Source organism: Salmo salar, chromosome ssa29 (genome assembly GCF_905237065.1).
Source record: "Salmo salar chromosome ssa29, Ssal_v3.1, whole genome shotgun sequence".
NCBI classification, from domain to species: domain Eukaryota; kingdom Metazoa; phylum Chordata; class Actinopteri; order Salmoniformes; family Salmonidae; genus Salmo; species Salmo salar.
The window spans coordinates 7,896,036-7,921,213 of NC_059470.1; the positions used below are offsets into that span (position 1 = coordinate 7,896,036).

Genomic DNA, 25,178 nt, shown 5'->3' on the forward strand with positions numbered 1-25,178 from the left:
CTGTTCTGTGATTGCCTTGGGCAAAATGAGAAACCAGCAATGTGGCTGTTAAGGCTAATGCTGACAATGCGCTTCCATGTTGGATTTTATTGCATTTCAAGTATTCCATGTCATCAGTAAAACTGGATTCTGGGTATTCAAAACAAGGTTTTTGCTAAATTTTGACATTCAGAATGCGGCATAGAAGGATGTTTAGGTGAATCAATTTGATAGGTAAACGGATTGAGATGCAGTAATGGCAAAGTAGGCTCCCTGAATGCAACGTTGACACATCTGGGTTATATAAGATTTTTATTTATAAGAAGTACGGTCTAGAAACTGCTGTCAGATCAGCTTCACTGGACTTATCATTCCAGCTGTTGGAGATGCTCTGTGACATTTTAGATGTAACCTGCTCCTTTGCATCGGCAGTGTCATCTCATTTCACCCTTATGGTAACAATGTATTTAAAGTTATACAATGGGTGGTTAAAACCACATTCCAGCCGGTGTCTATTCCACAAGTTACCACCGGCTAAATCTATGACGTTGAAATGTCTATTTACTCTGTTCCATCTGACTGCACAATCCACTGTCTCATCAGCCCAGCCAGGCAATTTATAAAATTGAACTCCACTATTAAAAGCATCTTGACATTATCTCACATTTCTTTTAGACTAACATTTCGTTTTCAACAGCGGAGATTTGTGTAAACCTTGCTGTCTGTCTCTCCGACATTTGCAAATTGTTTCAATATTCAAATTTGATCTCAAGCTGTCCCATAGTAATGAACGTGTCGGGGGTCGGGATGAGAGACAGGAAAGCAACTTTTCTCAGCCAGTTGAAATCATGAATCAGCATAATTTTTATGCATATATACAAAGAACTATCAATAGAAAACAGGTAAACAAAACAAAGTGCAGCTAGTTTGCAGTTTTCCAGCTTTAGTTTGAAGTGCTTGTGTTAGCTGTGTTGTTGGCGAGCTTCTCTGAACAACAGTGTCCCGACGAGAGAGCACATTTTCTACGGCAGACGAAATTGCGCATCATTAGCTCATTGTTATGGATCCAAATAAATGTCATTTGAAAATAGCTTAAACAAACGCAAATACAGCTACTTTGCTGTTATTCTTGCAGCAATGTTTGACGTGACTGTAAGTTAGCTGTAGTTGGCTAGCAAGCAAGGGATATGAATGTTGTCAGCCAGTATGACAATGGAACATTTAGAATGAACGACTGGGTTGCGTCCATAGATACAGAACGAAAAGACTGAACGACTGGGTCATGTCTCTGGCATCTGAACTGATAGAACGAACGACCAGCCGGCTTGGGTAGCAACCCTAGATTTGTGTCGGGACTATAGTTTGTGGAAGGATTAATTACTATGAATAATTTTTTTATAAAAAATTGTAAATCATTATTTGAATATGTTTTTAACCCGTTGTAGATCCCAGAAATGTTCCATATGAACAAAAAGCTTATTTCTCTCAAATATTGTGGACAAATTTGTTTAAGTAGATTATGTGTAGATTATGTGTTATTCATTTGTTATGTACTTATGATCCCCTCGAAGCCGGTGTTTGGAGGATATATTGGCACGGTTTGCCGAACAACACCCGACTATATATCCTCCAAACACCGGCTTCTCGGGCATTATCACTTAAGTGCATAATGACTTAACAACATACAATCTATGTAATTGCAAACTCCACTTAAAGCATGTTTGGTGAATTATTTAATTACTACTATAGTATGTAGGAAATTTGTTGTCAATATTTAATAACCATAGTGACACAAATGTCTGACAATTTGTCTGGAAACAATGCCTGGTGTCCAAGTGGGTAATATTACAGTACATGGATTTCATTATTTAAAAATAATAATTAATATACTGAACATAAATTTTACTGCTACATGCAACAATTTCATTTTTTTAAACTAAATTACAGGTCATATAAGGAAATCAGGCAATTTAAATAAATTCCTTCGGCCCTAGTCTATGGATTTCACATGACTGGGCAGGGGCTTTGCCATGGGTCGGCCTTGGAGGGCATACGCCCACCCACTGGGGAGCCAGGCCCAGCCAATCAACATTTATTTTTCCCCACAAAAGGGCTTTATTACAGACAGAAATACTCCTCAGTTTCATCAGCTGTCTGGGTGGCTGGTCTCAGATGATGTGGGCTGGCGTGGTTACATGTGGTTGGCGGTTGTTAGGCCGGTTGGACATACTGCCAAATTCTCTAAAATGACGTTGGAGGCGACTTGTGGTAGAGAAATGAACAATCAATTCTCTGGCAACAGCTCTAGATGCCAATTTCACGCTCCCTCAAAACTTGAGACATCTGTGACATTGTGTTGTGTGACAAAACTGCCCATTTTAGAGTGCCTGCTATTGTCTCCAGCACAAGGTGCACCTGTTTAATGATCATGCCACACCTGTCAGGTGGATGGATTATCTTGGCAAAGGAGAAATGCTCACTAACAGGGATTTAAAGAAATTGTCCACAAAATTTGAGAGAAAGCTTTTTGTGCATATGGAACATTTCTGTGCTATTTTATTTCAGCTCATGAAACATGGGACCAACACTTTATATGTTGTGTTTATATTTTTGTTCAGTATAGATAAAACTCTAGTAACACAAAGCACTTCAGCAGAATTCCCCCCCCCCCCCAATGACAGGCTTTTACGGGCCTCTAACATTAAGATAACCGAGCGTACTGCTTGCTAGCCTACCAACTGAGGGAAGTGGGCCATTGTAAGTTTATACATTTGATCTCCCATTGTAAGGCCAATATCATAAGCAGAGGCCTCCATGGTGACTCTTGTTGCAATGTGATAGGAATGCGCTTAGCAGTGTGGTTTTGTGCCACCCCATATTCATTCCCGTCTTTACCTTTGAGCTTTAGAGAGCGGCATGTTTGCTTTGACATAAATCCTCTCTTATTGCACCCAAAAATTCCAGTCCCACTCTGTCTTGATACTCCACACATCTCACAAATGGATGCCCATGCTAGCCAGATTCCAACCCTTTTGCTCCATTTAATTGTTATCAATAGATGGACTCCCTTATGGAAAAAACACATGATTTCACGTGGAAAATCTCAAGATTTCATGAAATCATGTGAAAATGTGTTTTTGGAACAGTTCATAAGTGACATTTCACATGTGAAATCGTGTTTTTTTTAACACTTCACATGTGACATTTCAATGTGAAAATGTGTTTTTGGAACACATCACGTGTGACATTTCACATGTGAATTATTGTGCAAGTTAAATTTCACATGTGAAATCATGTGCAAAAATGTGTTTTTGGATCACTTCACATGAGAACTTTTTGCTTACATGTTGTAACGTACAGTCTCACCAGTGGAGGCTCCTCAGAGGAGGAAGGGGAGTACCATTCTCCTCAGTGAATTTCATAAAAATTCTAATTGTAAAACATTTAAAAGTTTTCTGTTTTAGATAAAACTATACTTAATATAATCACGTCACCAAATAATTGATTAAAACATACTATTTTGCAAAGAAGGTCTACAGTAGCCTCAACAGCACTCTGTAGGGTAGCACCATAGACAGCTTGCTTCCGTCCTTCTTCTGGGTACTTTGACTTCAATACAAAACCTAGGAGGCTCATGGTTCTCACTCCCTTCCATAGACTTACACAGTAATTTTGACAACTTCCAGAGGAAGTCCTCCAGCTTATCAGAGCTCTTGCAGCATGAACTGACATGTTGTCCACCCAATCAGAGGATCAGATAATTCATCTAGTACTGAAAGCATAAGCTACAGCTAGCTAGCTAGCAAGCACTGCAGTGTATAAAATATGACTGACCGGCTCAAATCGGTCTTATGTTGCAAAATTTAAAATTGTTATTTTTTACATTGGATGAAAGTAGAGACTCAGAGCTACAAAATTGTATATCATACAGTTGAGGAACAATGGGAAAGTCATTTTGCTTTGAAAGTTGATAATCTTGGAAACTCACTTTTGAGAAAATGGCCTTTGAATGTTTTGGTACTACTGGAGAGCCCTTCTTTGTCTACACCCATTCAGCATCATTCACACCCTCTTAAGCTTTAGTCCCACCCATCTCTTTAAGGGTTGATCTGAGCGTTCTGAACTAACAACAGCAGTCAAGCACCCAAGCTAACTTGCTAGCCACTTCTCGACACAAATGAGAGAACAGCTCACTGAACATTACTTGCCCTTGCAGAGCTGGTTATGCTGTTATGCTATCCAGAGTGTTGGTGACTGCAGCTGTGTGTCAGATTGTCCATTCGTAAATTCAGAGCATTTCACTCTTGGAGCGTTCAGAGTGCACACCGGACGCTCTGGCCGATGAATAGGGTTGATCTAAACGTTCTGACCTCACAACGGCAGTCAAACACCCAAGCTAACTGGCTAACATTGGCTAGCTTGCAAGCTACTTCCAGACACAAATGAAAGAACACCCCACTCTGACCATTCTACTCACCCTAGCAGAGCTGGTTAGGCTGTTTTCATGTTATCCAGAGTGTTGGTGACTGTAACTGTGCTACTGGCAACAATTTAATTACGCCTTTTTGCCGATGTTTACTGACACTGGCCATATTCAATGAGTGTTGAGCGTTCGTGAATTCATCAATTATTCTGCGCTCTGGCACACTCAGACAAGAGTCTTTTGTTAAGACATGCAGCTAGATAAACAATGAACCATAATCCCAACTCATGACATTACTACCCTGCATGAATCTGCTGGTAGCTAACCAACCAGGGTCAATGTCAGCTAGCTAACATTAAGCTACAACTAATCAAGCAAATGGCTCTGAGATACGAATAATAAGATCATACACGTGACGTTAGCTAGCGAGCCAGCCAGCTAACTTTAGCTAGCTAACAGTACGCTTTAACTTGAAATGAAACCACTTTCTGTCAAAATTAGAAATGTGTAGTATCTGAAAATGTAGCTAGCTAGATTATCTTACTCATATACATCATGGATGGATGCATCTCCTGTCAGATGCCATGGTTGCCCTTAGTTTGAAGATGTAATTCATAGACCGGTGGTTTTTTCCATCTCCTTATCTATCATACAAAGTGAATTGTGTTTGAGCGTGATCAGGCGTGTATTCATTCCACCGATTCTGTTGAAAAATGTTTCTTTAACGGAAGCAAACAGAACAAAATGGGGATAACATACCTGCATTTGTCCAATTGAAACTTTGCAACTGTTGGACTAATGATTATACCCTATATCAGCTAGATGCAGGCAAATGTTTAATTTTTTTATTTCACCTTTATTTAACCAGGTATGCTAGTTGAGAACAAGTTCTCATTTACAACTGTGACCTGGCCAAGATAAAACAAAGCAGTGCGACACAAGTTACACATGGAATAAACAAACATACAGTCAATAACACAATAGAAAAAAAGTATATATACAGTGTGTGCAAATGAGGTAAAATAAGGGAGGTAAGGCAATAAATAGGCTATAGTAGTGAAATAATGACAATTTAGCAATTAATTACTGCAGTGATAGATGTGCAGAAGATGAATGTGCAAGTAGTGATACTGGGCTGCAAAGGAGCAACAACAACAAAAATAACAGTATGGGGATGGGGTAGTTGGATGGGCTATTTACAGATGGGCTATGTACAGGTGCAGTGATCTGTGAGCTGCTCTGACAGCTGATGTTTAAAGTTAGTGAGGGAGATATGAGTCTCCAGCTTCAGTGATTTTTTTTTTGCAATTCGTTCCAGTCATTGGCAGCAGAGAACTGGAAGGAAAGGCGGCCAAAGGAGGAATTGGCTTTGGGGGTGACCAGTAAAATATACCTGCTGGAGCGCGTGCTACGGGTGGTTGCTGCTATGGTGACCAGTGAGCTGAGATAAGGTGGGGCTTTACCTAGCATAGACTTATAGATGACCTGGAGCTAGTGGGTTTGGCGACAAATATGAAGCGAAGGCCAGCCAACGAGAGCATACAGGTCGCAGTGGTGGGTAGTATATGGGGCTTTGGTGACAAAACGGATGGCACTGTGATAGACTGCATCTAATTTGTTGAGTAGGGTATTGGAGGCTATTTTGTAAATGACATCGCCGAAGTCAAGGATCGGTAGGATAGTCAGTTTTACGAGGGTATGTTTGGCGGCATTAGAGTGAAGGATGCTTTGTTGCGAAATAGGAAGCCAATTCTAGATTTAATTTTGGATTGGAGATGCTTAATATGAGTCTGGAAGGAGAGTTTACAGTCTAACCAGACACCTAAGTATTTGTAGATGTCCACATATTCTAAGTCAGAACCATCCAGAGTAGTGATGCTGGACGGGCGGGCAGGTGCTGGTAGCGATCGGTTGAAAAGCATGCATTTAGATTTACTTGCATTTAAGAGCAGTTGGAGAGGTTGAACAGACTAGTAATAGGGGTGGCAACAATTTCAGCTGATCATTTTAGAAAGAGAGGGTCCAGATTGTCTAGCCCTGCTGATTTGTAGGGGTCCAGATTTTGCAGCTCTTTTAGAACACCAGCTATCTGGATTTAGGTGAAGGAGAAATGGGGAGGCTTGGGCAAGTTGCTGTGGGGGGTGCAGGGCTGTTGACCAGGGTAGGGGTGGCCAGGTGGAAAGCCTGGCCAGGCGTAGAAAAATGCTTATTGAAATTCTCAATTATCGTGGATTTATCGGTGGTGATAGTGTTTCCTAGCCTCAGTGCAGTGGGCAGCTGGGAGGAGGTGCTCTTATTCTCCATGGACTTTAGTGTCCCAGACATATTTGGAGTTTGTGCTGCAGGATACAAATTTCTGTTTGAAAAAGCTAGCCTTTGCTTTCTTTGCTTGCAAGAGTGTGCATGGCGGGATTGAATGTCACTGTCTGTCCATGTGTCACTCAAATGTGTCTCTAGACCTGTGTGCACCTACAGCTGAAGTCGGAAGTTTACATACACTTAGGTTGGAGTCATTAAAACTCGTTTTTCAATCACTCCACAAATGTCTTGTTAACAAACTATAGTTTTGGTTGGTTAGGACATTACTTTGTGCATGACACAAGTCATTTTTCCAACAATTGTTTACAGACTGATTATTTCACTTATAATTCACTGTATCACAATTCCAGTGGGTCAGAAGTTTACATACACTAAGTTGACTATGCTTTTAAACAGCTTGGAAAATTCCAGAAAATGATGTCATGGCTTTAGAAGCCTCTGATAAGCTAATTGCCATCATTTGAGTCAATTGGAGGTGTACCTGTGGATGTATTTCAAGGCCTACCTTCAAACTCAGTGCCTCTTTGCTTGACATCATGGGAAAATCAAAAGAACTCAGCCAAGACCTCAGAAAAAAATTGTAGACCTCCACAAGTCTGGTTCATCCTTGGGAGCAATTTCCAAATGCCTGAAGATGCCACGTTCATCTGTACAAACAATAGTACGCAAGTATAAACACCATGGGACCATGCAGCCATCACACCCCTCAGGAAGGAGTCGCGTTCTGTCTCCTAGAGATCAACCTACTTTGGTGCAAAATAGTGCAAATCAATCCCAGAACAACAGCAACAGGTAGAAAAGTATCTATATCCACAGTAAAACGAGTCCTATATCGACATAACCTGAAAGGCTGCTCAGCAAGGAAGAAGCCACTGCTCAAAACCTGCCATAGAAAGCCAGACTATGGTTTGCAACTGCACATGGGGACAGAGATCGTACTTTTTGGAGAAAAGTCCTCTAGTCTGATGAAACAAAAATAGAACTGTTTGGCCATAATGACCATCCTTATGTTTGGAGGAAAAAGGGGGATGCTTGCAAGCCGAAGAACACCATCCCAACTGTGAAGCACGGGGGTGGCAGCATCATGGTGTGGGGGTGCTTTGCTGCAGGAGGGACTGGTTCACTTCACAAAATAGATGGCATCATGAAGAATGAAAATGGTGTGGATATATTGAAGCAACATCTCAAGACATCAGTCAGGAAGTTAAAGCTTGGTCACAAATGGGTCTTCCAAATGGACAATGAACCCAAGCATACTTCCAAAGTTATGGCAAAATGGCTTAAGGACAACATAGTCAAGGTATTGGAGTGGCCATCACAAAGCCCTGACCTCAATCCTATTGACATTTTGTGGGCAGAACTGAAAAAGCATGTGTGAGCAAGGTTGCCTTCAAACCTGACTCAGTTACACCAGCTCTGTCAGGAGGAATGGGCCAAAATTCACCCAACTTATTGTGGAAGGCTACCCGAAAAGTTTGACCCAAGTTAAAAAATGTAAAGGCAATGCTACCCAAATACTAATTGAGTGTATGTAAACTTCTGACCCACTGGGAATGTGATGAAAGAAAGAAATTCTGAAATAAATCATTCTCTCTTCTATTATTCTAACATTTCACATATTTAAAGTAAAGTGGTGATCCTAACTGACCTAAGACAGAATGTTTACTAGGAATTAAATGTCAGGAATTGTGAAAAACTGAGTTTAATTGTATTTTGCTAAGGTGTATGTAAACTTCCGACTTCATCTGTACGTTGTAAACTTTCATTCATAGGCTAGGTTGTTGCAAACTCGTGTGGGTATAGGGAAAATTTGAGTATCATGTAGTAGCCTAAACCTATTGCTGTTACATTGAACTGGGTGAATTGAATATGAATGAGAGTCATCCAATATGCTGTAGTAGAAATAAGGCCATGCTCATGAAAAAATGATCATCCTCCCTCATCGCAAACGTGACTTACCGCCACCGAGTTTCATGTTATCACATGATGAAATGTACATCCCCATGTGTCACATTTATTTCATGAGAACATGAAGTCACATGTTTATTTTCATCTTATCCCATGTTGCTTTACATGTTGTCACGTTATCACATGTTATCACATCAACTTCGCATAAGATCTCATGTGAAACACATGATCACTTGAAATTCCTGTGATTTTTCCCTGGGAGTGAGGACCATGTTAGGATTTTTGTAAGATGTTCTCAAGACATTTGTTTTACCTGCCGTCAACATGTCACGTGATGGTCCAAGATGGTCCCAAACCTTTATAAGTGAAGTAATGTTGATTTTAAAGTAAGTAGTACACTGTTCAGCTTAAATATGACCCCACCTGGGATTTGAACTCACCATCTCTGGATTTGCGATTTCGCTGATCTTTCTGCTGCACCACCAAGTCTGTAAAATTCCCCTATACATTTATTACCTATAATATATCTGTGCACTTACCAAAATGCCATCTGCACTTCTATTTTAATAATCAGTTAATCTGACTATTCTCTCATTGTTTTAATTTACTTATTTCAGCAATTTAAGTGTTTTCTGTATACATAGTTGTCTAATGTTGGTGGGTCATATTACTCCTGAATCACCATGATAAATATAATAGTTTTTCTTGAGTGTATTTTTACAAAGCTGAGATTTACTTTGAAGTCCAAAGTGTGGGAATACAGGTGAAATCAGTCATTGACACAGATGTGATGAAAGATCGGAATGCTTGAACCAAGAGGTTGTGAGTTAAAATACCAGGTTGAATAATAATTACTGTACAAATAAACATACAGAATGTGCACATGTATGTCATGTAGTGTGTAAAATATGTGCGTTGAAAACAATGTACACTGAGTATACAAAACATTATGAACACCTGCTCTTTCCAAAACAGGCTGACCAGATGAATCCAGGTGAAAGATATCATCCCTTATTGATGTCACTTGTTAAATCCACTTCAACCAGTTTAGAGGAAGGGGAGTAGACAGGTTAAGCCATGAGACAATCGAGACATGCATTGTGTATGCGTGCCATTCAGAGGGTGAAATTGGCAAGACAAAAAAGTGTCTTTGAACGGGGTATGGTAGTAAGTGCCAGGCACACCGGTTTGTGTCATGAATTGCAACGCTGCTGGGTTTTTCATGCTCAACAGTTTCCCGTGTATATCAAGAATGGTCCACCACCCAAAGAACATCCAGCGAACTTGACACAACTGTGGGAAGCATTGGAGTCAACATGGGCCAGCATCCCTGTGGAATGCTTTCGACAGAGTCCTTGTCCCAACGAATTGAGGCTGTTCTGAGGACAAAAGGCCACCCCCTGATGTTTAGTAAACTCAGTGTATTTTAAAAGCACTGTGTATGTATCAAAGCAACTCATTTTTGTTTTCACATGTGAAATGCAGACAGGCATTTCTGCTTTTACACTTCCAGACATACATTGTAGAATACTAGTGCAGACATCAAAACTATGAAATAATACATATGGAATCATGTAGTAACTAATAAAGTGTTAAACAAATCAAAATATATTTTAGATTTTAGATTCTTCAAAGTAGTCACCCTTTGCCTTGATGACAGCTTTGCACACTCTTGGCATTCTCTCTACAATGTAGAAAATAGTAAAAATATAGAAAAACCCTTGCATGAGTAGGTCTGTCCAAACTTTTGACTGGTACTGTATATGTTGGGGAAAAAAACATATTTGAATGCACAAAACAATCATATATATATATGTATATATTATGTTTAAATTAAAGCCATCGATCAATGTTGATCCATATAAATGTTTTCCCTGGTTCGATGAAAGGAGGCATAGGAGGCAGGCCCCGCAGCTGTTAAAAATGAGAGACACATAAATAAACAGGGCTTTTACTGCCTGCAGACACAGGCGTAAAGTGAACCCTGTTTCAAGTGTGCATCGGGGGAAATGTGAGATGCATGTGGCGCTCATGTACCACCTTTTCATTTCCACTGACTTTGTGGTTTCCATAATTGTGTTTTTGGTTATCTGTCAAATCCTTATAAGGAGGGGGCAGCTGTCAAGTTCAATATCAGCATATGGATAAGTTGGGATTTGAAATGTTTATTTTCCTATCGCTCCCTCACTTAATCATGTATCTAGGAGATTGACTGTCTTGGATTACTGTTTGGAGGATGATAAGGTTTTTTAAGATACTGTTTTATCTTACGTTCTCTAAACAGTTTTCCCATCCATAATTACAACATGCCAAGATGGCGCTGTGTCAAGTGTTTATCCTATACAATATTGTAGAAAATGTCTCAAGAAGTTCAGATCTCTTGGCATAAAGACGAACATGTCGGGTTGACACAGTTGCTGGACCTGGCTTTTGGTCCCAGGCCAGGCTACCCCATATTTACTGCAATATTTTGATTAATGTCGTGATTCATACAAACCAATAAAAAGTACCAAACATTTTCATTGAGGTCTTTGGAAGAGCAGTACAAAAGTTCTGTTGAACTTGTGGCCACCTGGCCATTCATATGCAGTTTTCATTTCAGACTGCAAATCTTATTACCACATTTTTATGAAGTTGCTGGATAAGTTTATAAGGTAGAAGTCCAACTCTGGGCTTAATTCAATCGAACAATCAATATTTCACACGCCTTATATCCTGGGGTCAAATGGGAAGGTTCTGGGCACTGTCAAAATAACAGATGTTCTCCTCTCAAAGTTGGATGCTTAATTTCTTTTATTTTCCATGTGAGACAGAATTTGTTAACAAAGATAGCAGGTTTTATTGAATCAGTCCCATAGTGAACTCCAGTCTTCTCCAAGTAGCTAGCTGTCTTCTCCAGGTAGCTGTCAACCACAAGGTCAAGCGTGTTTTTTACTGAATGAAACAAACAAGAGAGAGATATGAGGCAGGCCAATATTCCTGGAGAATCTGAACTCTATCAGGTCACCTTGCTCTTGTTCAAGGTCAGGGTGGATTAGAGACTGGGAAGGAAAAGCCATCGTCTTTCATGACTGTCTCATAGACTTGCCATTTGCAGGGAAAAAAGCGAGATGGACAGAGCTACGGTCATGGCTCCCCCTGTTAAAGGAAGTACACACCATTCCACCATTCGTCTTAAGGGAAAGACTCATCATTCTGTCTTTTGAGTAAGGAATTCCCGTCTTTAATCATTATCCAACATATTGGGGTTAATGGGTTTATGGGCCTAGAATGAAAATTCAGAGCCAGAATAACTTTTTGGTGTTGCAGCAGTTGGAAGAGTAAACTGCTTAAAATTAGATATACACTACCGTTCAAAAGTTTGGGGTCACTTAGAAATGTCATTGTTTTTCAAAGAAAAGCCACTTTTTGGTCCATTAAAATAACATTAAATTGATCAGAAATACAGTGTAGACATTGTTAATGTTGTGAATGACTATTGCAGCTGGAAACGGCAGATTTTTAATGGTATATCTACATAGGCGTACAATGGCCCATTATCAAGAACCGCCAACTGGCAGCTTCATTAAATAGTACCCGCAAAACACCAGTCTCTACGTCAACGGTGAAGAGGCGACTCCGGGATGCTGGCCTTCTAGGCAGAGTTCCTCTGTCCAGTGTCTGTGTTCTTTTGCTCATCTTAATCTTTTATTTTTATTTGCCAGTCTGAGATATGGCTTTTTATTTGCAACTCTGTCTAGAAGGCCTCATCCCGGAGTCGCCTTTTCACTGTTGACTTTGAGACTAGTGTTTTGCGGGTACTATTTAATGAAGCTGGCAGTTTTCAAACTAGACACTCTAATGTTACTTGTCCTCTTGCACGGTTGTGCACGGGGCGTCCTACTCCTCTTTCTATTCTGGTTAGGGCCAGTTTGCGCTGTTCTGTGAAGGGAGTAGTACACAGCGTTGTACGAGATCTTCAGTTTCTTGGCAATTTTTCGCATGGAATACCCTTCATTTCTCAGAACAAGAATAGACTGACGAGTTTCAGGAGAAAGTTCTTTGTTTCTGGCCATTTTGAGCCTGTAATTGAACCCACATATGCTGATGCTTCAGATACTCAACTAGTCTAAAGAATGCCAGTTTTATTGCTTCTTTAATCAGGACATCAGTTTTCAGCTGTGCTAACATAATTGCAAAAGTGCTTTCTAATGATCAATTAGCTATTTAAAATTATAAACTTGGATTAGCTAACACAACGTGCCATTGGAACACAGGAGTGATGGTTGCTGATAATGGGCCTCTGTACGCCAATGTAAATATTCCATAAAAAATCTGCCGTTTCCAGTTGCAATAGTCATTCACAACATTAACAATGTCTACACTGTATTTCTGATCAATTTGATGTTATTTTATTGGACAAAAAATGTGCTTTCTTTCCCAAACAAGGACATTTCTAAGTGACCCCAAACTTTTGAACGTAAGTGTACATTTCTAGATACCAACTGATTCTGCTGTCTAAAGAGCCAGCAGCAATCCGTTTCATATTCATAAGACATACACACAAGCAGGAGAAATTGGAACCAAATGTGGGAAAGTGATCTCCTTTGCAGCGCCTATGAAAGTGCAACAACGCATGTATAGTATGGTGTGGAGACTTTTACTGTAATTTCAATGAATTATATACCTTGATCATGATGATCTCGTGGACTGTCAATCCTTGTATCCATAGCTCCAGCTATGCATTTGAGAACGGTTACATTTCTCCAGCCCCATCCTTCAGTGTCATATAGCAAACCAAGTGGTAAAGCTGCTGTTGACTGTAAAACAAATTAAGGATTGTGGCTTTAAGTCAAATGTATGTTCATTCTCTGTGCAAGGGCTGAGAGTATTTTTTTATTTTAAGTGCAATAAGCTGGCCTTCTGTTAACTCCACACCCCTGACATTCAAAGCATCAGCAAACTTATGCTGAGCTATGGCTGGTGGTGAACACACAGAGTTGCTGCAGTGTCAGTTGTGTGTGTGAATCTAATGCTGTGCAAAAAAACGTCCAATCCGCATAACGACCAGTCGGCATAACTGGACAAGAAAGTTAGAAAGATGGGGCCGGCAAAAGCAAGCCAGCATGACTGTATGTGTTGCTATGGTGATTTCAGTACACAGACAGTGTAAGTCAACATCCGGAAGAAAACAATGCTACAGCAGACAGTAAAAGTTCAAATATTTCAAATTTGGCGGGAAGCCCCGTCTACCGTGGCGGCTGACGTCATTCACAGCGAGCCACAACGGCATTTGTGGCTCGCTGTGAAATGACATCCATTTTGCCGTCTACCTCGTACCATGTAAACGTGCCATAAGTGGGCTCTGGTGTGCATGACCTCCCTCGACATGAAGAACTCAGATACCAATGGGAAAGGAGGAGACGGAGACAGAGACTCACGTCTGGGCAGACTGACGCAAACCCACATCTAGCTCATTACCCATGAGTTATTTTTTTATTTCACCTTTATTTAACTAGCTAGGCCAGTTGAGAACAAGTTCTCATTTACAACTGCGACCTGGCCAAGATAAAGTGCACCGCCACATATCGGCTGTCCCGTAGCGAGAGGAGAGAGAGGTGCCACATGAATCACCACCATGCAGCATCTAAATATAACATGACGGAGAGGCGCACTCTCTCGACGCTATTGCCGTGGTAATATGCTCCGAGGGTCAGCGAGTCCATGATGATGAGAGAGCGAGAGTGTCACACATGTCTGGTGGTCTGACTCTTCGTCCTTATGTAACTGTCTGACTTCAGCTTGCCCACACTCTGATGTATAGCGCTAATTATCCTAAGTTAGTTAAACAGGCCGGATAGGGAGCCTTTTGATTCAACTGTGGGCGATGTGGAAGTTTCGAGTGCAGGAGGTTTATGATATTAAAATGCAGTGTATAGAACAGACTACATATTCCCCCGGTGAAGGGGCTTCTAGGCTAGAGCACTATCTATCCCTTGAGCACTTTTCTGTCATGGCCCTTTACCTTGAGTCTCCCACTACATTCCCACTGTCCTGTCATAAAAATGAATATAGTATGAAAGGTCAGAATTCCAATATTCTGTTCAAAAAGAGGAAACCAGTGGCATGATAGGCATGTGCATTAGAGTAAAACTGATTTGAACCACTGTCAATTGATTGTGTAATTGTGAACCGTGACTCTCATGCCCTATGAACACTCATAAACGAAGATGTGCATCTCCTTCAGACCAAGAAGTACAATAACCATATGGTTATATCAAATACTTTCAAATACTTGAGCTGCACACCTCAAATATTTTCAACTTGTAGTTATATAGTGACCCAGGTCTGATCTTGTCCTTGCTCTTCTTCTCATGGATATAAGTGTGAATTAGCCACAGTATGCCAGGAAGTGTTGTAATGAGAAAGCTACCTTGCCCTGTTCAGACCGACCCCGATGCCATGTCATTTAGCCAAATCTGGCTAAATAAAAAAACGGTAAAACGGCACAGTTGTGTCATTCTGTGTTCGACCAAGTGACATAATGCTTACCGCTGCATGCAACATGACAGTTCCATATATACTGAACAAAAATATGAACTCAACATGCAACAATTTCAATGATTTTACTGAGTTACAGTTCATATAAGGAAATCAGTCAATTGAATTAAATTCATTATGCCCTAATCTATGGATTTCACAACTTGGGAGCCAGGCCCAGCCAATCAGAATGAGTTTTTCCACACAAAAGTGCTTTATTACAGACAGAAATACTCCTCAGTTTCATCAGCTGGCCAGGTGGCTGGTCTCAGACAATCCCACCGGTGAAGAAGCCGGATGTGGAGGACCTGGGCTGGCGTGGTTACACGTGGTCTGTAGTTGTGAGGATGATTGGACATACTGCCAAATTCTCTAAAACGACATTGGTAGAGAATGTGGTAGAGAAATTAACATTGGTAGAGAATTGTGGTAGAGAAATGAACATGACATTCTCTGGCAACAGCTCTGATGGACATTCATGCAGTCAGCATGCCAATTGCATGCCCCCTCAACACTTGAGACATCCATGGCATTGTGTTATGTGAAAAAACTGCACATTTTAGAGTGACCTTTTGTTGTCCCAAAGCACAAGGTGCACCTGTATAATGCTCTTAAATCAGCATATTGATATGCCACACCTGTCATGTGGATGGATTATCTTGTCAAAAGAGAAATGCTCACTAACAGGGATGTAAACAGATTTGTACCCAAAATGTGAGAGAAATAAGCTTTTTGTGCTACATTTCTGGGGTCTTTTATTTCAGCTTATGAAACATGGGACCAAAACTTTACATGTTGCGTTTATATTTTTCTTCAGTATAATTTGCCATAAATGGCATTGGGTCAGTCTGACCAGGGCAAGGTAGCTTTCTCATCACAACACTTCCTGGCATGCTGTGGCTAATTCACACTTCCATCCAACTGTTGACATCACATTCCTAATGACATCTATTACATTACATGAACAAAAATATGTGGACACCTGCTCGTCGAACATCTCATTCCAAAATCATGACCATTAACATGGAGTTGGTCCCCATTTGCTGCTGTAACAGCCTCCACTCTTCTGGGAAGGCTTTCCACTAGATGTTGGAACATTGCTTCAGGGACTTGCTTCCATTCAGCCACAAAAGCATTATTGATGTCGGGCACTGATTTGGGGAGATTAGGCCTGGCTCGAAGTTGGCATTTCAATTCATTCCAATGGTGTTCGTTAGGATTGAGGTCAGGGCTCTATGCAGGCCAGTCAAGTTCTTCCACACAGATCTCGACAAACCATTTCTGTATGGACTTCGCTTTGTGCACGGGGGCGTTGTCATGCTGAAACAGGAACGGGCCTTCCCCAAACTGTTGCCACAAAATTGGAAAAACAGAATTGTCCAGAATGTATTGTATGCTGTCGCGTTAAGATTTCCCTTCACTGGAACTAAGGGGCCTAGCCCGAACCATGACAAACAGCCCCAGACGATTATTCCTCATCCACCAAACTTTACAGTTGGCACTTTGCATTGGGGCAGGTAGCGTTTTTCCTGGCATCCGGCAAACACAGATTCGTCCGTCGGACTGCCAGATGGTGAAGCGTAATTCTTCACTCCAGAGAATGTGTTCCCACTGCTACGGAGTCCAATGGCGGCGATCTTTACACGACTCCAGCTGGCGCTTGGCATCGCTCATGGTGATCCTAGGCTTGTGTGCGGCTGCTCGGCCATAGAAACGCATTTCATGAAGCGCCCAACAAACAGTTATTGTGCTGACGTTGCTTCCAGGTGCAGTTTGGAACTTGTAATGGGTGTTGCAACTGTGGACAGACACTTTTTACGTGCACTTCAGCACTTGGCGGTCCCGTTTTGTGAGCTTGTGTGGCCTACCACTTCACAGCTGACCCGTTGTTGCTCCAATTGACTGGGGCAGCTCTAGCAGGGCAGAAATTTGAAGAACTGACTTGTTGGAAAGGTGGCATGACGGTGCCACGTTGAAATTCACTGAGCTCTTCAGTAAGGCCATTCTACTGCCAATGTTTGTCTATGGAGATTGCATGGCTGTGTGCTCGACATTATAATCCTGTCAGCAACGAGTGTGACTGAAATAGCCGAATCCACTAATTTTAAGCGGTTTCCACATACTTTTGTATATAGTGTATAGTGTATGCCTGTTTTATGACAGTGTTCTTTAGCCCTTATGGCCAAGTGTTAATGAAATAAGTTGATAAAGAAGATTGAATGGTTCTTAATCTTCATCTTTGTATATTTTTGTTCAGGTTGCAAACAATGGCCTTATACTGGAGATGAACCACCCAACAGCTGGAAGGATTGCAGTACCAGGTAAGAGCCTGAGCCCTACAGGGATACTTGTGACAATAGATTGTTTCTCCCATTTTAAACAAATTACAACGTATAAAGTCCTACCAAAGACTGTAAAAGTGGGACCCGATGCATATCTGCTTGACACTCAGCAGTAAGGAGATCGATTGGGGGTAAGGCCCTGCAATAGACTAGCCTTCTGTCCAGAGGGTGTACATCAAGCTGCGTCACGCTACAGAAACAGGATATAGGCTCCTGCTCCTATGAGCCCTTGTGGCTAGCACAGAAAAACAAATCATATTTGAATATGTAAACATTTTTTGAAAACAAAATAATTATTTTATGACTGCCAAATATTAAATCAAGAATCAAAAATTAAAACAAGTTTAATTAGTGTAAATATATTTCCATTAGCACATGGTTTGAGGCTGTCTAATATGAATGTTTATATACAGCCTATAATTAAATACTTATTGATTTTTGAATACATTTAAACATGTTAAACATTAACATTTATCGATCGAAATAATGGAAAGTAATACAAATATTCAGTTTTTTATACCCCTAAGCAAACAGATGTTGCTTTATTATTTTTTTGACATTTATTTGTATTGAGGTATATAGCTGGATACACAACTAATGGCCTGGGAGATGGACATTTTTTGGCCTGAAAACATCTGATGAATTTCACTTTCAGTCATTTAGATAGATCTAAGAAACAGTGAGAGACATGGGCTTATCTTAACATTTGAATAGAACACTTTTGCAGTTTCAATATGACTAAGAAAGAGGTAATTGCCAAAATAAAGGAAATATCAACATAAAGTGTCTTAATATGGCGTTGGGCCACCATTTCCCAGAACAGCATCAATGCACCATGGCTATCAGGAATCAAGGTAACCCAAGTGCAGAATGTGTGAAGTAACAATGTTTATTGTAACCACAGGGGCAGGCAAATGACAGGTCAAGGCAGGCGGGGTCTTTAATCCAGAGCAGAGGCCAAGGTACAGGACAGCAGGCAGGCTCCGTGTCAGGTCAGGCAGAGGCCTGTAATCCAGAGGTGGAGCAAAGGTAGAGGACGGCAGGCAGGCTCAGAGACAGGCAGTGGTCAGGCCGGCGGGTACAGGGTCAGGACAGGCAAAGGTCAAACATCAGGAGGCAGAGATAAAGAGAGACTAGGGAAACCCAGGAGACAAAATGCGTCTTGAACAAACAAGACGAACTGGCAACAGACAGACAGAACAGACAGAAAACACAGTGTAAATACACAGGGGATAATGAGGAAGATGGGCGACACCTGGAGGGGGGTAGAGACAAGCGCAAGGACAGGTAAAACAGATCAGGGCGTGACAATGGCATAGATTTTACAAGTGTCTGGAACTTTACTGAAAGGATGCGACACCATTATTCCACTAGAAATTCCGTAATTTGGTGTTTTGTTGATGGTGGTGGAAAACGCTGTCTCAGGCGTCAAGTGTTCAATTGGGCTGAGATCTGGTGACTGAGACGGCCATGGCATATGGTTTACATCGTGTTCATGCTCACTAAACCATTCAGTGACCACTCATGCCCTGTGGATAGGGGCATTCACATTCTATGGGGACATAGCTGTGGTAGCCAAAATATTGGCCTGCCCAGCATTTTTATATATGAGCCTAAGCACGATGGGATGTTAATTGGTTAATTAACTCAGGAACCACCTGCTTTCAATGTACTTTGTATCCCTCATTTACTCCCAAGTGTTTCTATTATTTTGGCAGTTACCTGTACATTTTCATAATCAGTGAGACGTGAGGTAATACAGTATCACTTGACATCAAGTTCCTATACATCTTTAGTAACTGATTACTACAATAGCAAAATTAATGTTACATAGGACTTTAGAAATTGCTTCATGTTAAGTGTTACTGAGAATGATAACAGTAACAAAATATGGCTAGTAAGTGTGTAATTTAACTAAATATCCTAGGGTTAGCTGTTCAGCATTCTGATGGCCTGGTGGTAGTAGCTGTAACTTGATTATCTACACATGGGGCCTGTTCAGGAAAATGGATATGTCAAATCAAATAAAATGTTATTGGTCACATACACATGGTTAGCAGATGTTATTGCGAGTGTAGCGAAATGTACAGTATGTTCAGATAAAAATGTATTGTGTAGATCAAGTATGATCTACTGTCAGATGGATTGGAATAGTATAGGAAATGGTGTGCTCTATTCATTATATTTCTATCTGCAACATGAAGTTCGAAATACAGACTTTTGCCATTAGTTGATGGCAGCCAATCCAATAGTTTCTGAAAAGTAGTCACTTCCTGAGATATGTATTTAAATAGTTGTAAAAACAAAGTAGTTGTTTCTCAGATCTGCATTCAAATAGTTTACAAAGTAGTTGCTTTCTGAGATCTGTATTCAAATAGTTTTTAAAAAGTAGTCACTTCTGAGATCTCTATTAAATTGTTTTAAAAAGTAGTTATTTTGAGGGATCTGTCCTCAAATAGTTGTAGTTACCTCCAAAGTAAAAATTTTTTTTACTTTCCACAAAGCATATTTAGAACTATAGTTATCCCAGGTCTGCGACAGTATGTACTGCACCAAGGAAGTCTGATCTGTAGCGCACATTTTGTTGCACAAATCTTGTATTTTTTATCAACTTGAAATGTGTTGTTCTATTCTGAGCTCCCTGCTGGAACAGGTATGTTTAGAAGTTGATTTCTTAATTAATTCTAAATGGGTGATATGTCCTCCCCCCGACAATCAGTGATGGGTTTTGATGTTTTCAATGTGGTGTTTACCATTGTGTATCCTGAACATTGATGTGCCAATCCAAGCCAAATCAAGGATAATTGTGAAGAATGATCCACAAATACAGGAAAACCACAACAGACACCTAGTACCATGTCATGGGCCCCTGACCAAGCATCTTTCCAACATATACACTACATCTCTGAGTACTTCTATTCTCTCTAATCTTCCCCCTGTGATTTGCATAAAACCAAACATCGACTAAAGAAGGGGTTATTTTGGGGGAGTTGAGCAGGGAAGGGTCCTAGTGCATCAGAAGTTCAGATCCATTTAACATGCGGAAGACGGCCTACTTTTCTGTCTGTGCACTTGCAAATTCGCCACAGTAATTGTAATTTTTTTGTCTGTTTCATGAGTGAGAAAGTCAGAATAGGGCACAATAATTGTGCCTATATGGCCTCACCTGTCTTGGGTGAATGGCGATGAAAACATGCAAGGCTAAAGAACACAATGAAGAGCAATTAATGGAATTACAGCAAAATAAAGTGCAAAATTGGCCATTAGCTGAGTTGGAAGGGGGTGGGGCTTTTGGGTCTGAGAGTAGTCCCTTAAAATGGATGTCCAGAACAGTCAAACAAAAGTGGATGATTAACCTCTGAGGGGAAGTAAGTCAGTTCAAGGAAACACTGACGAGTCCTGACGAATTCTACATTCCACCATTCTTCAATGATGGTCTTCGTCTGTCTTGCACATATCAGTGATGGAGAATAGGCTTTGAATAGGTTTTTGAGCCTTTGATTGCGAGAAGCTGCCTCATTAGAGATTGTGCAGAACTGTTTATTGTGTGGCATTCCCCATGGGGATCCTTATTAGCTGGACCAGCGGCATGCCTTTGAAGTTCACAGCTAAAATGGACACAGCTGATCCTGGACTGATGGGATGTCCCTTCTTATATTCTTCAACCAAATTTCTATTCTTGAAAATTAACAAACGATTCAGTCGTGTAATTAAAAAATGTTGCTAAAATATGCATGTCATTATGTCATTATGCTACAGTTGGTATCATAAATATTCACTCCCTTTGGATATTTGTAGCCTCCTGTCAGTGTCTCCCTTTGCTGTTGCTTCCAGCACCTTGTCTGCATTCTCGTCAAACTGTTGCCACACTGTCAACTTGCAGGCTTGCGGCCACTTGATTCAAACATTTGCGACACGTGGAGGATCCGGAATCTGTGGGGTGACTCCGGGCCTGGCTCCTCCTGTGTCTCTGTGCAGGAGCATTGTGTCACTGCGTCGCGTTGTGTTGCTTCTTCCCCCTCCAAACATTTCATCTGGAATTCTTGCAGACCTTTCCACACGTACATTCCATGCTCATAGTCGGTTGTCTGTTTCCCTGTGTCGTTAAGCTTTGGTCCGTCAGATTGGGCTCCCCTGGGGGTATGTTTCCATGTGTCGATCTGTAGCTTAGTTTTGAGTCTCCTCTTCATGGAGGAAGTAGTTTGGGTTGCCGACCCTCCCCGCTCTGGTTACCTTCTTTCCGAGCTGTCCACTGTCTCTCCAGCCTTCAACCTCTATTCTTGGTTGCCAACCAGTTTGTTCCTGGTCGTCACTGGTTTCACCAGCACTTTGACATTACTTCATAATGTCACTTCCTCATCTGTGGTGAAAGGTGGCAGAGCTAGAGCGGTGTTTGTCAGACCATGAGACATCCTGAAAATCGGACCTTCTCTCGAAAATGTCTGTAGAGTCCAAATGGTTTGACCTACAGTACAAACCATCTGAAGTCTGTTCCGCTGATGTGCAAACTTCTGTTTGTAGCGTCCGAACCGTTTGGGCTACAAACTAATGTGACCCCACTGTGGAAAGGGGAGATTATTCTCAAGAACACAATGGTGTTTTCCATTTTGCTCTACGACCCCCCACAAGTGTCATGGGACTTGTCTGAAGGTAACCGGTACCGGATTAAAAAATGAATGGAAGTATAAAGATAGTTTTGTGCCTACCAAAAAAAGGGGTTACATTTCCTGAGCTTTCTTATATCTCCTAGATATAGGACAAGCACTTCAAAACTTGAATGTGTTACTTTGGTCTATAGTACTAAAGGCCAAATTTTGTATTTTATCAAATATATATATATTTGTTATATACAGTATCAGACAAATGGTTGGACACACTCATTGATGGGTTTTTCTTTTTTTTTAAATATATTTTCTACATTGAAGACATCACAACTATGAAATAACACATGGAATCATGTAGTAATCAAAAAAATATTAAACAAATCAAAATACGCTACCGTTCAAAAGTTTGGAGTCACTTAGAAATGTCCTTGTTTTCCATGAAAACATGCATGAAATGAGTTGCAAAATGAATAGGAAACATAGTCAAGATGTTGACAAGATTATAAATAATGATTTTTAATTTAAATATTAATTGTGTCCTTCAAACTTTGCTTTTGTCAAAGAACCCTCCATTTGCAGCAATTACAGCCTTACAGACCTTAAGCATTCTAGTTCTCAATTTATTGAGGTAATCTGGAGATTTCACCCCATGCTTCCATAAGCACCTCCCACAAGTTGTATTGGCTTGATGGGCACTTCTTACATACCATACGGTCAAGCTGCTCCCACAACAGCTCAATAGGGTTGAGTGACTGTGCTGGCCACTCCATTATAGACGGAATACCAGCTGACTGCTTCTTCCTTAAATAGTTATTGCATAGTTTAGAGCTGGTCTTTGGGTCATTGTCCTGTTGTAAGAGGAAATTGGCTCCAATTAAGCGCCGTCCACAGTGTATGGCATAACCTTGCAAAATGGAGTGATAGCCTTCCTTCTTCAATATCCCTTTTACCCTGTACAAATCTCCCATTTTACCACCACAAAAGCACCCCCAGACCATCACATTGCCTCCACCATGCTTGAAAGATGGTGTCAAGCACTCCTCCAGCATCTTAAAAAAACAAAAATGCGTCTCACGAATGTTCTTCTTTGTGATCCAAACACCTCAAACTTAGATTTGTCTGTCCATAACACTTTTTCCCAATCTTCCTCTGTCCAGTGTCTGTGTTATTTCGCCCATCTTAATCTTTTCTTTTTATTGACCAGTCTGAGATAAGGCTTTTTATTTGCAACTCTGCCTAGAAGGCCAGCATCCCAGAGTCGCCTCTTCACTGTTGACGTTGAGACCGGTGTTTTGCGGATACTATTTAATGAAGCTGCCAGTTGAGGACTTGTGAGGCGTCTTTTTTCTCAAAATAGACACTCTAATGTACTTGTCCTCTTGCTCAGATGTGCACCGGGGCCTCCCACTCCTCTTTCTATTCTGGTTTGAGCCAGTTTGCGCTGTTCTGTGAAGGGAGTAGTACACAGCGTTGTACGAGATCTTCAGTTTCTTGGCAATTTCTCACATGGAATAGCCTTCATTTCTCAGAACAAGAATAGCCTGACGAGTTTCGGAAGAAAGTTATTTGTTTCTGGCCATTTTGAGCCTGTAATCGAACCCACAAATGCTGAGGCTTCAGATACTCAACTTGCTTCTTTAATTAGCACAACAGTTTTCAGCTGTGCTAACATAATTGCGAAAGGGTTTTCTGATGATCCAAATAGCCTTCTAAAATGATAAACTTGGATTAGCTAACACAGCGTGCCATTGGAACACAGGAGTGATGTTTGCTGATAATGGGCCTCTGTACGCCTATGTACTGTAGATATTCCATAAAAAAATCAGCCGTTTCCAGCTACAATAGTCATTTACAACATGAACAATATCTACACTGTATTTCTGATCAATTTGATGTTATTTTAATGGACAAAAAAATGTGCTTTTCTTTCCAAAACAAGGAAATGCCTAAGTGACCCCAAACTTTTGAACGGTAGTGTATATATTTTTTATCTTAAATTCTTCAAAGTAGCCACCCTTTTGCCTTGATGAAAGCATTGCACACTCTTGGGATTCTCTCAACCAGATTCACCTGGAATGCTTTTCCAACAGTCTTGAAGAAGTTCCCACATATGCTGAGCACTTGTTAGCTGTTTTTCCTTCACTCATCCCAGACCATCTCAATTGGGTTGAGGTCAGATGATTGTGGAGGCCAGGTCATCTGATGCAGCAGTCCATCACTCTCCTTCTTGGTCAAATAGTCCTTACACAGCCTGGAGATGTGTTGGGTCATTATCCAGTTGAAAAACAAATGATAGTCCCAATAAGCACAATCCAGATGGGATAGCGTATCGCTGCAGAATGCTGTGGTACCCATGCTGGTTAAGTGTGCCTTGAATTCTAAATAAATCAGTGACAGTGTCACCAGCAAAGCACCCCCACACCATCATACCTCCTCCTCCATGCTTCACATTGGGAACTACACATGTGGAGGTCCGCCTTTCACCTACTCTGCGTATCACAAAGACATGGCGGTTGGAACCAAAAATCTCAAATTTGGACTCATCAGACCAAAGGACAGATTTCCACCGGTCTAATGTCCATTGCTTGTGTTTCTTGACCCAAACAAGTCTCTTCTTCTTATTGGTGTCCTTTACTAGTCGTTTCTTTGCAGAAATTCAACCATGAAGGCCTGATTCACGCAATATCCTCTGAATGGTTGATGTTGAGATGTGTCTGTTACTTGAACTCTGTGAAGCATTTATTTGGGCTTCAATGTCTGAAGCTGGTAACTCAAATGAACTTATCCTCTGCAGCAGAGGTAACTCTGGGTCTTCCTTTCCTGTGGCGGTCCTCATGAGAGCCAGTTTCATCATAGCGCTTGATGGTTTTTGCGACTGCACTTGAAGAAAAGTTCAAAGTTCTTGAAATGTTCCATATTGACTGACCTTCATGTCTTAAAGTAATGATGGACTGTCGTTTCTCTTTGCTTATTTGAGCTGTTCTTGTCATAACAGGGACTTGGTATTTTACCAAATAGGGCTATCTTCTGTATACCACCCCAAACCTAAGAAGGAAAGAAATTCCACAAATTAACTTTTAACAA

General features: G+C 40.9%; 1 protein-coding gene across 3 annotated transcripts in view; it reads left to right on the forward strand.

Moving 5' to 3' along the window:
* Positions 1-25,178, forward strand: part of sugct (succinyl-CoA:glutarate-CoA transferase) — a 233,569-nt gene that overhangs the window by 181,866 nt on the left and 26,525 nt on the right. For all 3 annotated transcript variants that reach the window (XM_045710639.1, XM_045710641.1, XM_014180625.2), the window contains one exon: positions 17,406-17,469. In XM_045710639.1, coding sequence (XP_045566595.1) covers positions 17,406-17,469 — 64 coding nt within the window. The remainder of the gene's footprint in view (positions 1-17,405; positions 17,470-25,178) is intronic.